The following is a 25,074-nucleotide window of genomic DNA, read 5'->3' as shown; positions in this document are numbered from 1 at the left end:
CTGCGTGTAGGTGGGTGTGTGACTGTATTCCAAATACTGTCCGGGTGAAATACAAAGCGAGGCTACTGCGTTCTCATGTGTCCACGTATCCATGCAGACTACATGAGTGAGAGTGTGATTGTGTGGAGAGTGCTTGTGTTTACATTATGAGGAAATGTTAAGCATACCTCAGCAATGACACTATAAGGGCCTACATGTGGACATGGCTAGCCTGGCCTCGTGCACAACTGTCAAAGAGCTGAGGAGCCTCCCAACCGAGGAGGAACAGAAGAGTTTTTTTCTCTGTCGAAGGACACCCAGAGGACTCAAATCAGAAGCCCCAGCCACCAAAATGAAAAAGATTAAGATATGTAAGCACACTTAGCCAGACTGTGTTTGTGGTTGTTTAAACAAGGAAAAACCAGTTTCTTGTTTGGTTTTAATAATGTTTTACACTTCACACACAGGATTGTCTATGCAAGTTCAAGAGTGTAATAATTCCTTAACTGGCCTCAGGAGTGGCTCAGAAAACTCAGATAAACAGAGGTTCCCAAAGCACACAAGAGACAAATCAATATAATGCAGAAATAATAATATTAAGCCACGAACAAATCATTGTAATTACACAGAATTTGTTTCAGGTGCATCATGAAAAACTGAAGATGTAATATCTACAAACTTCAAGAGTGAATTTCCTCACATGACCATCACATGCACATAAACATCAGGAGAAGGATTTCAACTATTTATTTGAGCATCAGTCCAGCAGTATTACATTTTCAGACATTTTACGGATTCATAACGTGAATTAATTATTAATGGTTGTGATGTTGTGATGCTAATCTGATCAGTGTGTCTCTACACCAGGGGAAGACATCCACACAACAGGACAGCACTTTTTTACAGCAGAAATTCTGTCTATAATATTCCATAATACACACGGACTCTGTATGTGTCCACGCTGCAAGTGCACTCACAAAAGCCAGTATGCAAACTAAAAAAACATGTAAGGCACAAAATCTTGAGAAAGACATTCAGCATCTTCCTTGTAAATCTTAATTGGCAGTGGCAGTGACTTTGCAGAAGGACTAAAGTCATATTCGTACTGCCATTTTAAAGGGGTACTGTAGCAGTTTAGTGTTGTACTTTCATGTAGTCGGGGGACTAGAGAGAGACAAATTTATAAAAAAGAATGGTCAACACAGAAACTACTGTATAAGGTTCAGCAGATATCCTGACTTTTAGTCCTTCGTATGGGTCTACACTGGATCCTACATTTTCCCATAGCGCAACCATTTTCATTATACCGTCTCTGCATGTTAAAGGTCTTTCAAACTCCACTTTGTGTTGCAGGCTTTCTGTTATAATCTCCAAGTCCAGGCTGAGGTAACCCTGATGGCATCGTGAAGGATTATTTTGTCAAACTTGATGAAGCTCCTTCAGAGCCACAGACATTACACAACAATGTTCACATGCTGTGTAGTACTCCCTGTGATGAGTAAACTGACCTTTATGTTGCTATGCTATTATCTGGCAAATGGCTCCTGTCCCTCCAAAATGTCAATCTCACATTACAGACAATGTTTGGCTTCACTGTAACTTCTTCTAACTGTGGTTTTCCATATGGTGAGACTGAATAGTACTCATCTTCACCTCTTTCTGCCCTCTGATAGACATCCAGAGGCCTCTCACCGTGACACGAAGGCCTCTTCCAGATCAAGACCAGCTGACAGTGAAGGAGCAACACTTTGACAGCACTTATAGCTTATGTGCAAGTGTGATGTAGAGACACATATACAATAACAAAAAACATCTTAAACATACAGCTTTAGCTACAATTTAATTTCCCCCATTTCCCCCACTGTGTACCTTGTGATGAGTTTTATACATGAATGGATGGAAAACCGAGTGCGGAAGGATGGAAAATTAAATGAGGCAAAGTGATTAGTCTTCCTGTGTAAATGGATAATGCATGACTTAAAATCAGTCAGAATGCAACTAAATTACAAACGATGCTATACAAACACCGTGAACAAAAATATACTGTGGATGTTTATGCTTGAAGGACGGGTGATGATGGTTTGGATGGAAATCAACAAATGTAGATAGACACTGCTGGTGTGCCACTTATTCCAACGTCTATGGAATAAACTTGACAGTTACTGAAACACACACACACACACACACACACACACACACACACACACACACACACACACACACACACACACACACACACACACACACACACACACACACACACACACAGCAGCAAAGACAGAGAGCGAGAGACTCGTCTTTCATGTTGCTGCAGGCGCAGAGATATCAGTCTGCGGTTCATGTTTATGGTGGTGACAGAGATTGTCTCTAGGGGGAGATAACCTGTCCGAGGACACCAGAGACCCACTGAAGAGATGAGCTGTGTGGGCACTGCTCACATAAAAGCTTTTTTACTTTCTAAATACGCTGCAATCTTCTTTATACTCTTGAGACAGAGGATAGAATCCTAAATGCCATGTGCGGCGCAAGTGTATGTGGAATGCTCAATCTCTAAAATCAAGTCACTCAAAAGCATAAAGGTCAACAGATATGACGAATCTACAGCCATAAAAAACTGCAACGCAACAAGTAAATAGAAAAAAGCTTTTTACAACCGAATATTTATTCAGCAGTAACCAAAAACTGTTTTCATATTCTGTATAAGAAGCTGTAAGATATACTACACAAGCCTTCAATACACTCATGTTCTCTGTACAATGTCAGGCCAGGCTTCTCCCCAGAGAAATAAACCTCCAGCCTGAGAACCGAGGGTCATGAGTTCTACTTCCTGTATGGGAGCTAATAATAGCAGCATCAACCAAAGAGGCATCTCAAGGCCTTTTGTTTGAAAAGCAGCTTTTCAAGTGTGTTGTTTTTTCCCCCAACAAATCAACATCAGAGCTGGTTCTCTCCATCTGCCTCTACCTCCACAGCCGAGGTGTGCAGGCAAATGAACACGCACACACACACGCACGCACGCACGCATGCACGCACGCACGCACCATTAACATAGTCAAAGGCAGCCCTGTTTGAAGTCCGGTGGGCAGAGATATTGTGGCTGTCACCAGAGAAACACAGCATAACACATTCAGCAGCGTCTCTCTCCCAGAGCCCACAGTGTAAACAGACAGCAGTTAGTGTAATGATGTCAGGCCTCAGGAGGATGAGGGGAGTCGACTTTCTGTGTCTCTTACCTCTGAACTTTTTTGGAGGGTTGTTGAGGTCCCCCGCATCGGGCTGGACGACACAGCGGTCGTCCACCAAGCTGTGGATATAGACACATAATAATATCATTAATTGGATGTGTTTTGTTCAGTGTATTGTGAATATTTTTGCAGCTACATTATGTTTATATTGTCTTCTGACTGAATACAACCAATCAGTAATGACACAGTCAGCTGCCAGGCTTTTATAATAAAGTAGGGCTGCTATGATATTTTCGCTTTTTATTCTTGAGCTGAAACAGTTAGACGATTAATCAATTGCTAGACCACAGAATGCAACAATTTTGATGATCGAATAATCTTTTAAGTCATTTTTTAGCACAAATGCCAAAAATTCTGTGGTTTCAGCTTCTCAAGTGTGAAGATTTTGATGGAATATCTTGGAATATCTTTGGGTTTTGGACTTTTAGTCGGACAAGACAAGTCTCCTTGCACCCTGGGAAACTGCAATGGGCATTTATTTCGACTGTCTGTAGTAAACGATCAATTAATCAAGAAAATAAAAACATTATGCTACTATTATAATAATAAAAATGAGTTGTAGCCCTAACTTAGGCACCTCTGAGTTTTTTAAATTAACAATTGAATATAGCGAATGACAAAAACTACTGCAAAATGCCCACAACATTTGTAAAGCTGGAAGGTTTGGCATATTTGATTGATTACTCAACTGATGAATTTATTATCAAAATTGGTGTTAACATTTATAGAGATGAACTGAGAAAGCTTTTTCACTCGGTTACTGTTTGTCGGTATGCCACCACATCTCTATAATTCCTGTGGGTTTGTGTGTAAACTGGTTTGGGTTAAACACAGCAGTGGCCTCAACAAAGTATTCCCAACAAAAGCTTCTGCATGTGCAAACCTCTACTAGTGTTTCTCCACACAATAATGAAATAATTCTGGATTAGATGACCCGGTGGGCAGGCTGGAATTTCTGGTGACAAATTTAGCTTTTACTAGCTTAGAATAACACTTGTCTGGACACTGGCCAAATCCCACATCCATTTGCAGGCCTTATCCCGGGGAATGTCTACACTTGTCCAAACAGACCTGTCTACTCCTCCAGTCTACACCTCAAGGAACAAGCCGGCAAACTTAGATAAAAAGTGGGGGAAAAAATAGCCGCTGGTGTTAATAAAATTATACAGTATGTGCACACTGTCATCTGCGAGAGAGGACGATGCTCATAATAATCCCTGTCACTAACACAGGTGTAATAGGTTGCACCTTCAAACAAACCAGATCCTGCTGGAGGCGCACTGTACAAAGCAGCATATTTAAAATGTTTCACCTTTAATTTGCCTACAGACCCCTATCTCCAGTTACCAAACAGGATCTGTGGGAATGCTGCTCAGCTAGAGAAGTTACAGCGCTCAAAGAGTTCTCTCTCTTCTCAGGATGGTTTCTTCCTCTGAGGGCAGATGACCTGCAGGAGGCTGCTGAGTTGGTGGATGTGCGTGGAGAAGATGGCGCCCGGCCAAAACTGTCATGACAGTTTAGTAAATATGTGCGCTTGTATGTTTGTTTGTGTGTGTGTGTGTGTGTGTGTGTGTGTGTGTGTGTGTGTGTGCACGTGGGAAGCGCTGGAACTCGAGAAAGGCCACAATGTCTCTATAGTGACTCAGTCTTTGCTGTAGGTCATTCCATTTTTCATGAGCACGGAGGGGAGGTCCTGGACACTGAGCTTACAGTGCTGACAGCAGTACTGATTCTACACACAATATGCTGCATCTTCCTATTATTGCCTTGTGGTTTCTACCAGCAAAAACATAAACGCAAGCTTTCTCTTATTGAACAGAGGAGGAAAGGTTAAAATGCATCAAGTGTGAATCACTATTGCATCAGTGATATTTTTGTGATATCTTAAGGCCAATATAATCCCTACAGATACAGTACGTGATCAATGTGCATCCTCCTTCTGCTATTGTGTTCCACATATGAACTAATGGAGAAAAACAACACAGTACTGCAGCGATCGTGTGGGTGAATGAGTGGCTTTTAAATAGAGTTTTACCATTAGTGTTGAGTATTGTACACAGCACCACCTCACAGTTTTTTTCCTCTAACTTTGCCCTCCACATTCCCTCCTGCCCCCCGCTCTAACAAACACAAAAACACTTTATCATTAACTGTGCCGCCCCCTATATTTCCTTTTCTCCCAGCACTATCAGTGGTGGTGGGGTCAGTAATGGCCAAAGCACCACTTTCGAAAGGCCTCCCACTGTTTCCACAGCTTTGTTCTGTGGGATGTGGCAAGAATTAAGTCCATTTATTCCTCCTCAAACTACTTCATCCCTAATTATGTCACTGGCGGTGGAAAGTGAAGTCTGTGATGAGCAACAAAAAACAAAAACTGTAAAAAAAATAAAAAAATAAAACATTTAAAAAAAAAAGCTCTTTCTGATGGCTCCAAAAGTTGTTTCTCACTAAATTGAACTTTGTAAAAAATGGTTAACAGTTGCCAGTACTAGTGACTTCCTTCCAAATACTGCTCAGCTTGCAGTGGAAGAGAGCATGAAGTGGGCCCACACACACATAATGTTCAGCCAGTGAAATGGACGTACCCCAGGGTGCTGATGAAACCATTGGTGGATCCCTCTGCATAAAGGGAGCAGATGTCCCCAATGTGTAGGAAGCTCGACATCTTATCCGACATGTTTGACACATTCAGGGAACACCTACAGGAGAGGAAAGAAGTCAAAATGAGTAAAAAAGCCAATAAATTACCTAAAAAGTCACACTGCGTTCCCCTATTATCACAAAAGTCTAAAAACGCATCTTTACTTTGAATCATTTCTTGCTAACATTTGCATCAAACTATGTAACCATAATGATTGCTTCCCATAACCATTGAGCATTTATCTATGCCTTTCAGTTTGTATTTGCAGATATGATCTTGTAAATACACTAGCTCACTGTCCACTCACAAATCTGTAAATCTACAGAGCTACAGAGCTCCCAGTTAGGTGGTAGTGCATTTTTTAAAAAAGAGAGGGTTCTCTGAGATCCACCACTCTCTGGCTGCAAGGATTTGCATGAAAGCTGCAGGGAAATGCTCTGTCACTGTAACCTGTTTGTGTTGCGTTCGTGGCTTCATTAGGGTAGGACAGTTAATGATTAGGACCTGCAGCTACCAGGAAGGTGTATGCACCTGCAACAGGTACACAGCCGTTGAAACTGATATATATGTGGACCCTGGCAGGTCCACTCCTCGGCCTGCTACCTCTCACTAAAGTCGATAAAGCATGAACAATAAACCACGAGCTTTGACTGGCTGTCTGTTACAAAGTGAAAATAAAGATATAAATGATGAAATGGTGATGGTCAAAGAGCGCATCTTCCTTCCCGTTCACCCGACCACTAAAACACACATGAACTTTGAGTAAAAAAAAAAAAAGAGATTGGATGTCATTGTAATCGGCATCCGCAATCACACTGTTTAACACTCGGTCCTAAATTATGATCGGACTCGCTTGCCTTGGTTGTTTTTCTGGTCACAACTGTAAAGAGCACATCACAAGCACTGGTCATGAGATGAGAAATGTTAACCATTTAAGGAGAGACGAACTAAATCTCTCTCCCTCTGCCCCCCCACCCCACTACCAGCTGACACAGATAGGAAAGAGAGGATGAACTGTACAAGTTATCCGCTCAACTTTACCTCGGTTAGTGGTGAAACGCTCGGCTGTTTCAGCTTTCTCCGGACCGGGCTAAGACAACATGACTACGGCTCGCCTGTTCCTCACCGGGGGGGCAGGGTGAAATCCAGCCGTCAGCGTCTGTAATGATCCAGCTTTGTTTGGTTATTTTCTTGACAGCTCTATCACCTTTCCGCGCCCGTCGCTGCTCCGGGGCTGTGTTCACTGAGGCAGGCAGCAACACTGAGCTGAGCTGCCTGGCTCACTGCCACTTCTTCTTCTTCTCCGTCTCAAGCGGCCGTAGTGTTGATAGCTGGGAAATGATGTGGTCCCATCCCACCAAAACGGGGGAATCCAGAGCTGTTATCAGCACACCCGGCGTGGTATTCATTTTTTATGATGCTGCAGAAAAAAGTCTCTCATCTGATACAGTTTGTCACACAGAATCATAAATATGGGTTTGTTTGAGTAATAACTTGAATGGTATTTTCTAATAAAGAATTTTATTTATATTAAAATAACTGGACTCTACTTTATTTCCAAGCCCTAGTCATAATTAGCTATTTAATTCTAATAATATAGTAGAAATAACCTACAAATATTCACTTCGGGCAGGAAAGAGTTACATTTTGTGACATCGCAACCCAGCTGACTGACCACGTGACTTTCGGGAAGTGAGAGGAGAAAAACATGAGCCGATCTTAAGCGGTGTCCCGCAAGAATGCTGCGCAGTTTTGCCCTGTTTTTCTTTGTCTTTGGTTGCGTGAGCAAAGTGTTGTGCGTTCAGGGTTCATGCGGGACTCGGTCAGAAGACGCAGCCCCGCAGGGAGCAGTGGGCTGCGGCTGCGGGCAGCTGAGGAGGGACGGTGCTGTGGAGCCTGTGGAGGACAGGACAGCCTCTGAAGAGCCAGCTGACAAATACTCAAGAGGCGCCAATGAGAGGCTGCCTGAGGGTCGGGCAGATGAGAAGGAAATGCAAAGTCAGGTAATGTGTCCATGCTACAGCTCACAGTAGAGGAGACATGGAGATTTAATATGCAGCAAAGGTTCCTACTGAGACTTATCAATGGACCACCAGGGGATCCTGAAATGGAATATGTTCAGCTAATAGATAAGGTACAGAGGTGGAGAGTGACACCCTTTAAGGCCACATTAGATAAACTATACTTTTTTTTTTTTTTGTCAAACTTGGTTGATCTTCAAAATAAGGGGCTCTGAGTACATGCAAGTTCTCATTTTAAATTCAGTCTGATGTTGTGTCCACCTGCCCTGCTGTAGTGACCTTAAAGACCCTGAAACCTTCTCAGCAACAGCACAGTTTTGCACTGTAAATCAGTTGTTCAGCTCCTCTCAATCAAGAGTTTTTCAGAGCCTGTTTGTGGCATTGCGTTTGATAGTATTAGACAAGGTATGGTAGTTCGACTGCATCTTTTGCTATTATTCATTGATTACGCTCATCTGACTTTGAGAAATGACAATTAGGTTGTTATGTGTAACTTTGGTTAGAGCCAGTAAAGGTCATAGCTAGGGTTTGCCATTCCTGGTGAGGCAGTCTGACTGCTGCACTCAACATGGGAGTTCCCTGCTTCCTGGAAAACCTCAGGCAATACTAGATGACATTATGCACAATGTGCAATTCATTTATTGTAGGTGACATCTGGTGCCATGACGTAGGACAAGTTGAATGAGAAATTACATTTCAGCCGTGTGCACAGAAATAGCACAAATATGTAAATAGCCAACTGTCTTTTTATTGCTGTTGATATGGTTTTATAACTGTCGTGTATGCCTTTGACGTCTATTGAGGATTATGCAGCCTAGTGGTCTGATAATACGTCTTTGCACAGCCATTTTAAAAACTCTAAATCCTTGCAATTATATAACCTTCATCAAACTTAAGTGATTCATACAACTTGCTTGTAAAAAAAAAAAAAGTTTATATTCTGCTTTCAGATGGTACTGATTACTGGAGGAGAGTTCCTGATGGGAACAGACGACCCAGGCATCCCTGCAGATGGAGAGGGCCCTCAGAGGTTGGTGCTTCTGGATTCATTCTACATGGACATCCAGGAAGTCACTAACCAACAGTTTCAGAGCTTTGTCAGTGTCACAGGATACGTTACTGAGGTACGCATCATTACTGCATCTAAAGATCAGAGGTTAGTGTTATAAAGTTAAGAGGTGTCACTGTGTTTTTATGCTTGTGCTTTTAGGCGGAGAAATTTGGAGACTCGTTTGTATTTGAGGGAATTTTGAGCGAGAGTGTCAAAAACCAAATCACCCAGGCCGTAAGTATGATTATTGAAAGGTCGCCCTACCTGTACAACTCACTTTTTCTTAAGCTACTACACCAGCCTCTGCTCCCACATATTTTTGGCTTTAGATAGACATGAAGACTATACCACTGTTATTTAACAGCCATGAGAATGTTCACAGGTTTGCTTGTAAGAGCCCTGAGCACATCAAGCCTCTCATTGACGAAAGCCAGACAGCAGGGAATTACTGCTACATCTCAGCTGTCATGTGCAGCCTTGATCATGTTGCTGAGATGGTGCTAGGTACCCATTAGTATGGCAATACTGGAAACCATTAGCACCATTGCAATTCGGTACATTAAAGACAATTCTATATTAACCCTGAAGTGTGCATGTGAGAGAAATTGGAAAAAAGTATGAAAGAGGGATAACGTCCATCATGTAATAGTGGTTCCATCACTTTGCATCAGGTGGCCGCTGCCCCCTGGTGGCTTCCAGTCAAAGGGGCCAGCTGGAAGCACCCTGATGGTCCAGACTCCAACATCACAGACAGGTAGAAAGACGCTCTACATATACTTTAATAATACTTTTTTAATATTAAAGGGAAGGTTCAAGTCTGTTTTAAAACTATACTGTCATGTCCATACATACATTGAAACAGTTTTTGGTCACTGTCATTGTTCTTCCTCTCGGTACTGGCCGTACCAATTACAGGATTCCAATGTAAGTGATGGGGGACAGGAATAAGGAAGTCCTTATTCAGAGTAAAATTACATTCTAAATGAAGCTGAAGCTAATATGAAACCTCAGCACTCTGAGTGAGACAAATCAAGTGGGTTCTTCTGAATTTATAGTCTTTTTAGTACCAGAGGAAACACTGCAGGAAACACAAAGAGGGAATTTGGCACTAAAAAGACTGTAACTTAAGACGAAACCTACTTGATTAGTCTTATTCAGACTGCTGGAGCCTCCTGTTAGCCTCGCTGGAACTTTGCCCAGAACAATGACTGCGGATCTTGTTCCCCATAACTTACATTAGAATCATGTGAAGAAGGGATCCCTCCTTCCAGTCAGCATGCAAAGAACAATTGAAACAATCAAACTCTTTTTGTGAACCAAACTTTTAAACATTGATTCAAAACCAAAATCTTTACTAGTCTTTTCCACACAGTTATATCTTTTGGTAAAAGCAGAATGAACCAAATACAAGCTTAGTAATTAACTTCAAACCTGTTCCTTGTAGGCTGGACCATCCTGTTCTGCATGTGTCCTGGGCGGATGCTGTTGCCTACTGCTCCTGGGCCAACAAGAGACTTCCTACAGAGGCAGAATGGGAATACGCCTGTAGGGGTGGCCTTAAAGACAGGTACGATATTTACTCATTATGTGACCATAAAAATATGCTAATGTGCATGTGCTGCGGTCTTTATTTCCTCATGTACTTCCCCTACATATAGGCTTTACCCCTGGGGAAATAAGTTGAACCCAAAAGGACAACACTATGCCAACCTCTGGCAGGGGGATTTCCCCAACCATAACTCTGGAGAGGATGGATACATCAAAACTTCACCGGTAAGACAGAGAAGACAGAGGGATGCCATAGTTGTGGGGGGAGGAAGGGTGGCTGTTCTCATGAGCCATTGTCACAAAACTGGAAACTTTATATTTGAGCCACTGCCTACAGAATCTCCAGGAACTTAAAAGTGCTGGAGATAAGAGCTCATTTCAGAAGTGAATAAAGTCACACCAGCAGCATGCAGCTTCCAGAGATCAAATGTATAACCATTAGATAATATTAATCCAGTCTCTTTCTCTACTGGGGCGGCTATAAAGCCCTGATTTAGAAGTATCGATCATGAATGTATGCACTCAAATTCTTGAAGGGTACGAGCTGCTGAAGGAATGTTAGGAACGTAACAATGTATTGCAAGACCGATAAATCACGATACAAACACACGTGAACATTCAAATCGGTGGAATGAAAAATGAATCGTAATACTCTACCTAAACACTCACTCGTGTCAGTAGCTGTATCAAAGCACCAACACATGGCAGCTGTAAGTGAAGACTTTGAAACTGAGAATGCACCATGTATAAATTGGCAGCTTTTTGACTTCCCTTAGTCAGAAAATGGAAAAGGTAACAAGATAACAGACAAAACATGGTATGTAATATGAGGCCATTTTCCAAAGAAAAGGAAATATATTTATTGTTTTGCAAAGTTTATATCCTACTTCTGAGAATTAAAGGAATGTTTTACAGTCATAGTTAGTCTTGTTGGTCTCATTTTGTTAAAAAGAATTGCGAGAAAATCATATTGTGAACCCATGAATTGTATCAAATTAAATGGTGTATCGTTACATCCCTTAGGAAAGTGCATCTCTCTGATCCTACAAGCTACAGTAAATGGATGTTTATTCTTCACTGATTATAATAACAAAAATGTAATCTCATTTAAACAGCTTGGCATGTTGGGCAATAAAAAAAAAAAACAATGGAGAAAAAAAATGGGGCTACCTATAAATCCAGATTGAACACTAAGTGATCTGTATATGTGAGTCAGTTCTCAGACTCACATGCTCATTCTGGCAAACATATAAATATGCACATACAGTACAAACAGCCATAGGGCTTACATACCTATCGTGCTTTCAGAGGATACAAGTGTTTCTGATAGTTCGGCCTAATACAATTCTTAATCACAACCTGCAGTATTGTGGCTATATTCTCCCTGTACCCTGCAGGTGATGTCCTTTCCTGCTAATGGTTTTGGACTGTATGACATGGTGGGGAATGCATGGGAATGGACCTCAGACTGGTGGACTGTGCATCACTCCACAGACCAGCAACACAACCCCGTAAGAACACATTACCTCTACGTTTTTGAGTTTTCCAGGTTTAGGTTTTGTTCTGATATTTAATAATTCCTTTGTCTTTCAGACGGGTCCTCCGTCAGGCATAGACAAGGTGAAGAAGGGAGGGTCATACATGTGCCACAAGGTAAATAAGACACTTCGACATGCTATAGTTCCAAGTTCAACATCTTGATTGTCAAACATGAAATTAGAAACACCAGTCTAAATGTCCACTGACAGTTAGTTGGATTCGGTGAGTAGTGAGGTCTTTTACAATCTGCGAGTGGTGCGATCCTGTTTAATAGCAAATACTGAATCTACGAAACAGCTCTGACATTAGCATTTCTAAAGGGAGTAAGGAAGCTGACTATGACTCTCCACCTGTTTAATTACAAAGGGAAAATGCAGACTCTCATATTCTCTCTCCTCTTCCTGGTATGTCAGGTTAAAGCAGTTTCTGTACTAGAGCATGCACAGTCGCCTGGCCACTTGTTCAGTTCAGAAACTTAAAGTATGAACGTCTCATAATGTTCACAGAGTCAAGAGAACTCATATCAAACACATATGGTGCATTTCATTTATCTGCAAAGCCATTTAAGCCGCCCACTGGTGACCATTCCAGTTTGCCTGCCACCAGCATTGGTTGCCATGGGAATGAGACTTAATTGCATGCAAAATAAGTCGTAAGCACAGAGGTCTGTTTGTTTCATATGAATAAACCATGTGAGGGAAGAAAGGACAGCAGTCAAACAGGCTCGATACAGGACAAGCTAAAAAAAACAAATCAGAAAGATTGTTGCTAAACTAAAATGGTCTCTGTGTGATTGTCTCCATAGTCTGTTTTTTTCTGTACTATAACAAATAAGAAAATAATAATTAATTGACAGTAAACTCATTAATTGACTGTAAATTTCCCTCTTTTCTCTGCCCCTCCTCCAGTCTTACTGTTACAGATACCGATGTGCAGCTCGAAGCCAAAACACCCCGGACAGCTCAGCTTCTAATCTTGGTTTTCGCTGTGTCTCTCGTGAGCAACGGTGACCTGACCTGCTTGTCTTAAACACAGAATCCCTTCTTCCAGCTGCCCTCTAACCCCAGTGTCGGTTGTAAAGTAAATCAATGAAAGGAATTTAATAGAGGGTCTCTTATGTGCCATCTCATTATCATGCATCTGAAGTTAATGGTTTATCTAAAAAAAAAAAAAAAAAAAAAAAAAGGGGTATAAAAACAGCAGTATGACAGTATGAAACAGCTTGGAGAATGTCTTACCTTCCAGCAGATATTCTCAGGAATGTGACGTTTTGTATTTTTATATTTTTTCAGACTTCGTTGATAGCACTGAATAACTCACGTCATGCTGATTGCGTTTCTGTTTGGGTCGAAGAACATTTTAGTGGCAAAAATCAGTGTGGTCTTGTCATTATCAGCAAATGGCTGGCTGAGATACATAATGGAAGTGGAATTGCTGTAAAAGTTATTGTAAAGTACTGTAATGTAATTTTTGCAAACGCTGATTAATGTGTGACAAATGGGATCTCAAACAATCCCGTTCGTCTTTCTTTTTCAATTTCTTAATTATTCATAATAAAAAACTAACCAAAGCATCTTTGTCTTAATGTGACTCAAAATGCTACATTGAATTTGCACAGGAGACTTGGGGTTTGATGCTAAACCTCAGGGTGCGATTTTGTTCTTACTCTTTGTTTTTATCATTATTGATCTCTCTGACAACCATATTAAACTGGTTTAATATGTATTACTAACATCCACTAGAGGGCAGCACATGCTCAAATATCTATCTGTATGTGTTTGTATCAAGAGGGTATGTATAAGTTTGTACATAACCATATTGAGAAGTTAAGCTGACACAGTATAAGCCCTGTCTGTAAGGATGGTTCAGGGCAGTGAAAGCTGTGACGGTGTAAAGCTGATTCAGTTTTGGACTGAGATGGGCATAAGTTCCCTTAAGACATATGATTCGGAATCCACATGAAACCAACAGCCTGTATCACCAGGGAGTGAGTGTGCTTGTCAAAACTGAAAGAAAATAATAACTGACAACAGGAATTGGAAAAAAAAGACAAAATGTTTGCAAAAGAACCAAAAATTATTTATTTTTATCTTCATCAGTATACATATTGCATGTGAAAATAATAAACTAAGCAATTAGCAAAAAAGTCTAATAAGAGTCAACAGGGAAAAGGGTCAAAAAGATTCTAGTGCACCTTAGTAATAAAAACAAAATCTCAAGATGTTTTCACAAACATTTGTATTTCTAGCATTAACATCACATTTAAGAGCAAACTAAAATCCTATTCTCTTGCAGTTTAAATCAGAAAGTTCAAAGGTATAGTTGATACAACATTACTGCACAATTGCTAACATTCAGTAGACAGTTTAATAAGTCTAAACCCCACTGTCAGCTTTTAATTGAAGTTAAGACAAACTCCATTATCTATCAGTGCACAACAGGTTACCTGTTTTACAAAACAGAAAAAAACCACTGATTTCCACTAATAATGCAAGAAGACCATCGGCCCCTTCTGCTGCATTATTAACCCAAAAGAGAGTGAATGCACCACAGAAAAAAGAGCATAGCAACTAAGACAACCTGGAGGCTAAATACAGCTGCCATCTTGGAGAGTCCAAAACAATTAAGAGATAGAAAGAATCAAACAAATGCGATACGCTATACTAATAAAAATCCTGTCCTTGATCACTCTGCCTCTTATTAGCAAAGCTGAGAATACAAAAAACATTTGCAACTTTATTCGACTTCTGCACCAAAATGGCAAAAGTGTGTCTTTTTGTGCCGCTAGAGAGGCAGTCAGGCCTCCATATTAAATCCTCACCACATGTAGTAACTACGCGTGGTGTCAACAGGAGACAGTTTTCCCTCTGTGCTGCCATCTTTGTCCTTCTCACCGTCAGCCTCCCACAGGTTTATGAGAGGAGGATAAAGCTCGTTCAGGGGGATGGAGGAAGTCTTCAGCATGTATTTCTTCAGAGAGTGGTGGTAGTTTTTTCTCTTCCATCTGCGGGCGATGTAGACGCCCACGGTGGCCAGACTGAGGAAGGCCAGCATGGTCGCCATGACAGCCAGCACAGCCGCACTCGGGTGCTGATCTGACAGGTCCAGGGCGAAGGTAGCACTGTGTGTTGTCACATTAACACAAGACTTGTGTGTCTGTAGGTGGATGTTGGACACCGTGAGGCATACCTCATACTCAGTGGCCGGTTGAAGGTGTGTGAGGTTGTACTCATGAACATCTACAGGGACACGAGCTGTGTAGGTGATGTGTGGGTTGTCAATCTTCATGGTGGCTGAGGCCCACTTTAGGTTGGAGGACATGACGTTAGAATTTATCTTCCAGGAGACCAGGATGGAGTGCGACTCAGTCTGCTTGACATAGATTTTCATCACTTGGGTGCTGTCTAGCAGGGTGCCGTTAACACGGATGGTGGCGACCCTTGTGTCAGCTCCCTCTGTGTTCTGGGCCACACAGGTATAATGACCAGAATCCTCCACTTGAACATGAGATAGCCGCAGGGTTCCCTCACTGCTCAAGTGGTAGCGCTCTGACACAGTGTCTATTGTGATTTTGGTCCCAAGAGGAGTCACCCAGTAAATCTCAGGCTCTGGCTCAGCCATGGCTCTGCAGTCAAGACTGACACTCATGCCCAGCTCGAGGTTTAAGTGACTGGGAAAGGTGTTGTGGGATATGAGAGGGAGGCATTGCTCTGGGGACTCCAGCAGCCTTAGCCCTCTAACACGCTGGCCTTTAAGTTCTGAGGGGGAGGCGCACAGCATGGACAGGGGCTCCATGAAGCGCACCGTGGTCCGGTTGGAACTCATCCACTCAATGACACAGTCACAGCGCAATGGGTTGCTATGTAGACTGATCTCCCGCAGGTTAGGCAATACCTCCACAGTGTGCTGGTAAAGGGCAGTGAGGGCGTTATTGTTGAGCATCAGGCTCTCCAAGGAGGGCATGTCCCTAAAGGCCAACCTATGCACATAAGACAGCTTAGGGTTGTTTGTGGCCTCCAGCTTTGTTAGTTCTGGTAGGTTGTCCAGAGCATAGCGGTCAATTGACACTAACTCCATCATGTTGTTGATACCCAGCTCTTTTAGACGTAACATGTTCTGGAAATCTCCTTCCTGAATTTTGTGAACTGGATTTTTGTTTAAATCCAAGAATTTCAAATTGGGAACTTTTTGAAGGGCCAGTTGAGGGATTCTGACCAATTTGTTGTCATAGAAAGAAATGCTTTCAAGGTTATCCAAACCTACAAATGCATTTGCTGGAACGTCGGTGAGGTCCATGCCAGCCAGGACCAGACTCCTCAGGCTTCCTAGAGGCTTAAAGTTCATGTCTAGGAGGCCAATAACTGGGTTCTCCCCAATCATAAGGATCTCAAGGTTAGGTGTTTCTTCAAACCAGCGGTTGTCTATGACATGGAGCCTGTTGGAGTTGAGGTGAAGGCGCAACAGGTTAAGCAGGCCTGCAAATGCCCGAGGGGAGATGGAGTTTATCTGGTTGTGGTTGATGTAGAGCTCCTGGAGATTGGAGAGGTTTCCCAGGCAGTGGTCTGGCAGCTGGCTGATGTGGTTCTCCTCAAGATGCAGTGTAGTCAGGTGGTTCATGCTTGTGAGGCCCACAGCTTCCACAGTGCTGAAGTTGTTCTGGGATAGGTCCAACTCTGTCAAGTTGAACAACACTTCCAGCTCCCCACTGGTGTGAGAGATCGCGTTACTTTGGAGCAGTAACACCTGAGTATCTGTGGACAGGTTAGTAGGGATGTGCGTGAGCCTCAAGTCATTGCAGTCCACCGTGGTTGCCTCCTTGTAGGTCGACTGGGGGGTGAACCAAGGGCGGATCTCACATACACACAAACGTGGACATTCTTTGCCATGTATGGGCAAAAGAAAGGAAAGAAGAAAGCCCATGCACAGCCAGAGTAGAGGAGGCCAAGGCTGCGAGCTGAGTGCCATGATGTCTGCTCTCTCTGCTCAGATAAAGCTTAGATGAGAGGCAGTGTTCTAGAGAAAGGCTTGGAGAGAAGGTTCATGAGCATTAGTCTTCTTTGTTGATAGCTATGTACTGAAGGCAATTTTCAGAGAGGTGATTTATCCAGGAGAAAGTTATTTGCAGAATTCAGGGCAGGGGATCATCTGGTCCAAACTTGACCTCTGCTGATTGTTTTCTGTTCTCACTTCCTCACCTTGAAGTTTAAGCCTAAAAAAGACAGAAAGCAAATAAAATTTGAATGCCTGCAACATAGATATACATTTTTTTGATGGTCAGTTTGCAAAAGGTAGTCAGTTATATGAAACAGTGAGGGAGTAAAAAAAAAAAAAACTGCATTGAAACCTAAGAAAGTAAGGGAGTCATATTTGTTTTTCATACAGAGAGTAACAAATGAGGCAAGGGACAGTTTTCCAGTGCCACCCCACAGATATTTAGGGGGCTAAATTGACCTATCCAACGGGGCAGAATGAATCTGTCAGATTTGTCTTGTTGCCCTGTTAATGAGCCCCTACACAGCCAGACAGCGCTTGAAAATAGGAATGTGTGTGGAAAAAGTTACTTCTGGATCTTGAAATAAAATTAAGTGAGGCCATGCATCTCAAAACACTACCTAACCATTATGTTATTCACTTGGCCACTCTCTTTGTTGAACTGTTGAACTGTTTCTTTACATGTAATCTGTTACAGCAATTGAATCTCAAGCCTTTGGGCAACATATGTATAATATGTATAGTGAGCGATGAGTGATGATGAGGTTTGATATTAGCTTTGCCCCCCTGATGTGTTGCGTATCTGTCTCCTCAGAGATTACCAACATGTTTTTCTCTCTGTACTTGGTAGATTATCTGCATACCAGCTTGGTATCAATGATCCTCTTGAATGAGTGTGTGGGGTGGGCACAGCCGGCAGCTCTGGCTGTGAGCCCATTACACAACAGGCTTAATAAACAGGGAGTGTGTGCTCTTCACTGTTAATCACTCACTACTTGTGATACAGGCCCATAGGAAGCAGTCACACAAATGTGACATGAATTTAGCATCTTTTTTTAAGAGCCAGAGTTGTGGCTGTGCTGTGTGCACACTGTACTGGTCCAGGTTTGGTTAAACTAAGACAAGCACTGAGTGATTGGAGTGGCCTGACAGCTGAGCCCCCTAAGGAATTGTGATATTTTACACTTTTGCTTTCATTTGTCCATTTTATGGCACCAACTTCTAGAGACATCTGTTGGGATGGGAGGTAAAGACTTGATTTTCAAAGGCAGATGTGACACAATGAGCAATAAAGATAAAGAATCAGTCATCAGCTTCTTCAAATCCTAAAATGAATATTGAAGTCTTATGTGATCACTTAGATTTTCTCTTAAAATGATTCACAGACATTCCTCAGTTGGCTCCAACTCTATAGGTTTTGTGTCTCTCGGCATTACTGTGTTAGTGTTTCAGTGTGTGTGAGTGATTGTGATTTGTGTGCGATGAGAGAGTTGTCAAAAAGTGGCAATTATCTAAACAACCCAAAGGAATAATCAGCTTTTATAATTGTTTACTTTAGCATGAGGGAAAGAAAGAGAAACTCTCTCACTAACTAAAACCGAACACCACAGTGTCAGCTTCTAGTCTGACTCACTAATAAAAATTCACATTCATCCTCATAAATAAACTGAGGCTGAGCATCTAGTGTGTGTGTGTGTGTGTGGGGTGTGTGTGTGTGTGTGTGTGTGTGCGCGCAAACAGAGATAGTTGGGTGTATTTTGTTTCACATCAAAACTGACAAGTTCTTCCAATATTAACATAAAACAGATACATATTGTTTTCTCCCTCCTTTTATGTGCTGTCTGTTCACGCCCTGCAATGTGTTAACACATTCTCACAGTTTTCCCTCCACATTTGCATGTACAATAGTATAAAAGCAGCTCAACAAATACAAAACGGAACACTTTGCTATACAGAAAAGCTACATCATGAGACTATTTCTAAGAATTATACATGCCAGAAGAGTAGCACTGCCTGGCAAAAGCAGCTTTTCTCCAATTCACCTACGGGAGGGAAGTCAAATACAGTGTTTAAGAATCACAGCTCATGCATGTGTGTTTTTCTCTGAGTAAGAGCGCATATGGTGCCTGGTATCAGGTGGCTGGTCTCTGCAATGACCCGGTCACACTCAAACTGATCTAACTGATTCCCTTAGTGTGACTGAAATATGGCTCCTTCTCTTGGCTCTGTTAGTGGCTTCTGACTGTGAATAAGTGCTCAACATGTGGCACCTCCTTCTGCCTTTAATCATCCATCATTCAGTTTCAAATGATCCACTCAAATGTCTTTCAATACCTGCCTGACAATATACTGTGCCTTGCCTTGGTATAAAAAGATTTACTTGGTAATACATTTGTCTGTCCTCTCTCTTCCTCCATGTGTTGCGCTGCTTGGGTATCAAATCGGAGGAGACAAGCGGAGTAATCGCTTCTTTCATGCTGAGGCCATAAAACTCAGACACCTGGCACCAGGTTTCTGGCAGACTGGCAGCACTATGGGGGTCTGCATCCGTTCCCACCTATCTCTCATTGTGTGTACGTGTTGACCTTATTGACCCAAGGAAGCTCTGCTGAGCACATATGCTCTCTTTCACTGATAACCTGCTTCATAATCTCTGCAGTACACAAATTTATACTTACAAGCTACCCAGTACACCCACAGATACCTATTGTTAGGTGCACACCAACCCTACTTAAGTGGTTGGAGTTTAGCATCTATCACATATCTTAATTACTATATTGATTGCCCCAACTAATTCCCCTTCACTTTTCAACTTTTACCTAACTGTTTTCTCCCACAGTATAGAACCTTCCGACTTCCACTTTGACATTGCTAGAACAAATAGTAGTAGAAACAGTTAAATATACAAAACCATACTAGACTACATCATTTAGACTTAAACCAAAACTGAATGTTATTGTAAGGGCAAAAAGTAGGAAACAGATTATTTCATCATCCATCCACCAACTATCATACACAGATGTGTGTGCCATCATTACTGTGGATACTGTGGATCAGATGTATTAAACAGCTCTAGAAATGACTTCTGTGTCCCTACTATACAAATATTATTTTGCTATCAGCATTCTTTTACATGAAGGAAACGACATGGGAATTCTGAGGAGAAATAATAAATGTTTCTAAACATGACAAGAACTAAAACAGAAAAGAGGTGAAATCCCACAGGATCGTATTCAAGAGGGAGATTGAAAGGTTTGTTATGGTGCCATGCTGTACAGAGTCATTCTGGTGCGACAACACCTTTGTAAACTTTCGTTCTCTGGGATGTGACAGAGATTAGGTCTGAGATTAATTCTCTCACTGTCAAAGCAGGGCCGTACAAGCACCTGTATCCTGAAAATCTATTGCTAATCTCATGGCCGAGGCAGCAGAGAGCTATTACACTGTAGGGGACATAATTAAAAATGCATGAATACATTTATATCTACACTGCATCCATCTCCACACTACCACAAAATACACATCCTGTTTTCCTTCTCTTATTCGATTCACACACTGTGACATGCATGCATGCACAGACCACTGGAAGGAGGCAGAAAATCCCTCAACAGCTTGGTATTATCCAGCTGACTGTCTGAACTGAAGCCTCCAGCAGGAAGGATTTACTCTCTCTGCACACCCAATCCTTATGAGGTTTAAATCTAACTACACATTACAGATATAAAACACACACACACATCTCACATCTACAAGGATATGTCTACAGTAGCTGATATTTCAAATGGGTTCCCATAAACCGTCAGAGGATCACTGGCCCTGAGGTTCCAAGCAAGACAGCGAGATGTAATTGTGGGACATAATGAGCTTTGTCTACATCATGCTAAGGCCTCATAAATGCATTTATAAGGCAGCATCTCTGGACAACACAGCAAGCAATGAAGGTAATTAGAGTCACAAAAGAAACACAGACCTGCAGTCAGATGCAGGGAGCATTTCTCTTTACATCTGTGAAATGGCTTTGTGTGTGCAGGCACTGTTTTCATTGGTAGAAAGAAGACTTTCTGTTTTGAAGGGCTATAATTATGTTGCTTAGGTTGATTTGGAGAAATTTCATTTAACTTGTTTTTACACCTTCTAAGAGTTTAGATGCAGTGGTGCTAATACTACACTTCATGTGCCACTGGTGCAGCCGGGAGGAACCTCACTTGATAGCACGCTGCATTATTTTTCATAGGAGACTATGCTTTGCACCCTCTATTCCTGAGGCCCTTTTCACTGGGTGCAAAATGTAAGCAGTGTTTCTGAATCAGCAGCCGCACAACAAGCTCACAGACATGGCGTCACCATAGCAACGGCTATGCCACCGGCATGTCTGTTTCATAACCAAATGAGAAGACATGAGAAGACAGCTATTAGTGCCATCAGGCAGCTAAAGGAACATGACAGTGAGAGCTGCCACAAGAAGGTGACTGCGGCTTAAAGCCTTACGGTAAAACAACAGAGCATATGTGCATGATATAGTAACCACAACAACACTACGGACATAGCATATGCTCAAATGTCTGGCTCTTTCTCCATACCAGAATTACACTACGCTGTAATAATATATTTCCCAGATTTCTACTTTAAAGCTACCAGTTTTTCAAGACAATCAGTTTCAATGCAGAGCTATCATGTGGTGCTGGGAAGCTGAGTAGTGCCGCCTGATGTTTTCTCCATGTCCTCACTGTGCTGGCCTGCCTGAGAGACATCCTGTTCCTGCTCCATTAGTATGCAAGCGTCTCACTTCACATCACACAGGACTTTGGTGCAGCTGCTGATGGCAGAGGTGTAGAGCCGAGGAGGAGAAGGATGCATGTCCACTCAGTCAGAGAGAAGAGAGAAAGTAAAGACGGAGAGGATGGAGAGCTGTGCTTCAATTAGAAGGCCACAGGAGGAAACCGCTGAACTGAAAACACAACAGGGCTGAAGGTACAATGAAAGTCGAAAACCATGTATGGAATTAAAGGAAAGTGAGCTGCCTCTTCTTCAAACTCCATTAAGGTTTATAAGTCACCGTATGGCAAATTGTCTCTGTATTTCTATTTACTGCAAATCCATATCGTAGCTTTATTTCCCCCTGGAACTGAGGTGGATCTTGACACAATTTTTCTTCTCTGGCTCTCATTTTTTTCCCACTCCCCTTTTTGCCCTCATCCTCCCCCTCCACTTCATTGCTCTTTACAGTTGCAGTGTTGGTGAAAAGCCAATATGTTGTCATTGGAGCATCAATCAATCATACTGTCAAAGCCAAAGTCTATAATCTCTGGGGAATCCCTATTTTAAAAACACATTGGAGAGGTCAAGGAAGATTAAATTGTGCAGTTAAAATGGATTTTTGATTTAAAATGGATTTTTATAAATAAGCCACTACATGATTTTAAAATATTTTCCTCATCTTTTTGTTCAACTTTAACTGTGCATTACATTTATATTAAGTCAAAAACACTTCAAATGTTGTTTTTAAAGTACTATGTCGAGTTTAAAATGTATGATTACATCCAAAAGCATTCAAGTCTCTTACACCCAATGTATCTAGAATAAAGGCTGTAAAACACAAAATAATGTTCAGTTTATTGCTGTTAAAAACAAAGGATGACAAAACAGCTGATTCGGTCACAACAACGTGACAAAACCTCTCAATGGCCGTCATGTTTCCCTTCAGATCATGCTCACAAAGGGAGAAGGTCAAGCTGTTGCACCGTTGTCTCCACTGCTGTGGGAACCCCAGCACCAGCACATGCTGCAGAGTTAGACCCCGTATGGCTCACAATGGCTCCTACCCCAAACACACAGACACACCAAGACGTGTCTTTGTTTCGTCAGATTCTCACACACTCCTCATTACCAGCTGAGGAGATACGTCACTGTGCATTGTGAAGATTGGGGGAAGGTGCCCTGGCCTCCTAAACCTTCATATCCTTGGCTCATTGGGTGACATATGTATCAATATAAACTACATAAAGTTGTGTGGTTGCTTGAAAACAAGAGTCATATCATGCAATGCATAATTTTTGTCTTGTTCTGATCAAACTAATGCTATAACTTGACTACCATAGTGTAGAGATATGTCCTTTGTGGTATTGATCTCAGTAACAGGTGTCGCTGTAATGCAGCAGCTGAAACAACAGAGCCCACTTGACAAAGGTGACCCTAACAATACAGGCTCCCCCTGCTTTCTCAAACTTCTCAGTAAGAACACTGGGTTGCCTTTCTTTCTCCTCTGTGTCTTCATTTCAGACATCTGCCAATTTCCTGACCCTTACGCATGCAAATAGGTCTGATGCCCATAGCTGCTACTCAGCTGTTTCAGCTGCACTCTGCACTGGCAAGTGATGCTGCAGTTTGTGTAAATGTTAAACTACACTGCTAGTTGAACCCAGTGTCACAGTGCAGTGAAATGTCAGGGCTGCTGGCAAATTGCAGCTTTAATAATGAGCCCCTGAGAGATTCACAATTCACATCATAATTTGGCTTTTTATTGCAAAAGTATAAAGAGAGCATGTATAAAACTAAATATTGTAAATTAACACAAGGTTTGCCAAGCACAGATTTATTAGGTTCATATTCTCTTTGTTTGTTTCCTCTGATCTCTGATCAGTTCATGTTTATTTGTTTAGACTTGAGAAAGGTTCCTAACAATCATATACTGTATATAGATTGCAGAGCACGGTGGCATTGCAAATCTAATATATAATAGATTTTATTGATAAGACTGACCCAACCACACATTGCAGATTAATACCGAGGAGACATCGATAAACATGGACAACTTTATGATCTATTTTGTGCCGAATTGAAATATTTGTTTGATCATTTGTTTGTTGAAGCTATGAAAACACTATCTTTCCCTCTTTGCGGTGGGAACACGCGCTGCACGAGGACCAACGCCATGGAGAGGGAATGCGTTATTGTTTCACTTCATCTTTGTTGATCAGAGCATTTCTCAAAATATAAAATGATGACTTCATCTTCACGAGTTTATCACTCTTGAACGGACTGACATATTCGCCCTTTTTTATCGAGAAAGAAATTAAGGAAAAAAATTGAAATATCTTATCGGCATCAAGATTTCAGCACATGCATAAAATAAACACATTGCTCTCACCTATGAAGCGCTGTATCCTCCGTACGCAAGGCTGCTGCAGGCTACTGTACCTGACCCATGCAGTATCCGCAGCTCCAGGATGATGCGCGAGGGTTGCAGAGTATGTTTGTTTGAGGATAGAAATAATCAGCCTTATTGACGAGAATAAATCTCATCTGTGGAAAAGAACCCCTTCCTTTTTTTGTAATAGCCTATCTGCTCTGATCTCCAGTGCTGGTGATACTTCAGGAGTGGAAACGCTGCAGCGCACAGCTTCCAGTGATGAGCAGCTGCCTGGCGCAGGTCAGCTGGACTGAAACGCGTCTGACACCGACAGTGGTGCCCAAACAGGCAGCCTCACCATCTGTTCTGTCATCACCACCATGGAAACAAAAGTCCCACCCTGCTGGCCACGAGCTGCAAAGTGCGAATTTGATGGTGGAAGTGATGGAGCAGCTGGAGGAACCAATGGCATCCGACTGCACAAATGAGAGCTCATTGTTTGAATGTTCCTGTTGTTGGTCTCTTGAATTAGTTTTATTGTCGCTCTTCAGGTCAACAACTGAAGTTTATTCAGTCAAGAAAAGGCTTGAAAGTTACTTGTAAGAGTGCCATGAACTCAGAATTGATCTAAATTTAATGACTACCCAATTAATAATTCACAATAATTATGAGATTATGAGATGAGAATTGACTTAAAAGAGGATCTTATGAGTCAACACACACACACACACACACACACACACACACACACACTATGTTGAAAAAGAGATACATCTCTTCTCTCAGACCTGTCACTTGTTTGGATTCTTCTTCCTCCTCCCTCTCCCTTCCTCTCTAAGGGGAGCAGTGAAAATGACAACGTTTCATCACTTGCTGTTTGAGCTGCTGCTTTGGGAGCTGCCTGAATGGTTTTTCATCCTACTGTAGCT

General features: G+C 41.9%; 3 protein-coding genes across 8 annotated transcripts in view; 1 reads left to right on the top strand and 2 right to left on the bottom strand.

Annotated features, from left to right (window-relative positions):
- The window catches only part of LOC127371503 (inositol 1,4,5-trisphosphate receptor type 1), a 77,018-nt gene extending 66,574 nt beyond the window's left edge, over positions 1-10,444 (bottom strand). For 5 of the 6 annotated variants that reach the window (XM_051414336.1, XM_051414337.1, XM_051414339.1 and 2 more), the window contains exons 1-3: positions 10,369-10,444; positions 5,810-5,923; positions 3,213-3,283 (exon numbers count right to left, since the gene is read on the bottom strand). In XM_051414336.1, the coding sequence (XP_051270296.1) occupies positions 3,213-3,283; positions 5,810-5,923; positions 10,369-10,403 (220 nt within the window). In that variant the 5' untranslated portion in view covers positions 10,404-10,444. Of the gene's footprint in view, positions 1-3,212; positions 3,284-5,809; positions 5,924-6,906; positions 7,025-10,368 lie in introns of those variants that run through there. The other variant, XM_051414340.1, reaches the window with a different exon arrangement.
- sumf1 (sulfatase modifying factor 1) lies at positions 7,518-13,594 on the top strand. The gene is made up of 9 exons (XM_051414369.1): positions 7,518-7,868; positions 8,837-9,010; positions 9,097-9,171; positions 9,609-9,691; positions 10,382-10,504; positions 10,596-10,710; positions 11,883-11,996; positions 12,079-12,138; positions 12,933-13,594. The coding sequence occupies exons 1-9, from the start codon at positions 7,605-7,607 to the stop codon at positions 13,032-13,034; spliced, it is 1,110 nt and encodes a 369-aa protein (XP_051270329.1). The 5' UTR covers positions 7,518-7,604; the 3' UTR covers positions 13,035-13,594.
- Positions 13,595-14,081: 487 nt separating this feature from the next.
- Positions 14,082-24,622, bottom strand: LOC127371512 (leucine-rich repeat neuronal protein 1-like). The gene is made up of 2 exons (XM_051414363.1): positions 24,164-24,622; positions 14,082-17,233 (listed from the first exon to the last, which is right to left on the bottom strand). Exon 2 carries the CDS (start codon positions 16,987-16,989, stop codon positions 14,842-14,844), a length of 2,148 nt encoding a protein of 715 aa, XP_051270323.1. The 5' UTR covers positions 16,990-17,233; positions 24,164-24,622; the 3' UTR covers positions 14,082-14,841.
- Positions 24,623-25,074: the final 452 nt, after the last annotated feature.

This window comes from Dicentrarchus labrax, unplaced genomic scaffold (assembly GCF_905237075.1).
Source record: "Dicentrarchus labrax unplaced genomic scaffold, dlabrax2021, whole genome shotgun sequence".
NCBI lineage: Eukaryota > Metazoa > Chordata > Actinopteri > Moronidae > Dicentrarchus > Dicentrarchus labrax.
This window is presented reverse-complemented; position numbering and strand designations above follow the sequence as displayed.

Coding starts and splice junctions, on each gene's coding strand:
- LOC127371512 (XM_051414363.1), bottom strand. CDS start 16,989: ATGGCACTCAGCTCGCAGCCTTGGCCTCCTCTACTCTGGCTGTGCATG.
- sumf1 (XM_051414369.1), top strand. CDS start 7,605: ATGCTGCGCAGTTTTGCCCTGTTTTTCTTTGTCTTTGGTTGCGTGAGC. Junction 10,711..11,882: donor GATACATCAAAACTTCACCG/GTAAGACAGAGA, acceptor TGTACCCTGCAG/GTGATGTCCTTTCCTGCTAA. Junction 12,139..12,932: donor GGTCATACATGTGCCACAAG/GTAAATAAGACA, acceptor CCCCTCCTCCAG/TCTTACTGTTACAGATACCG.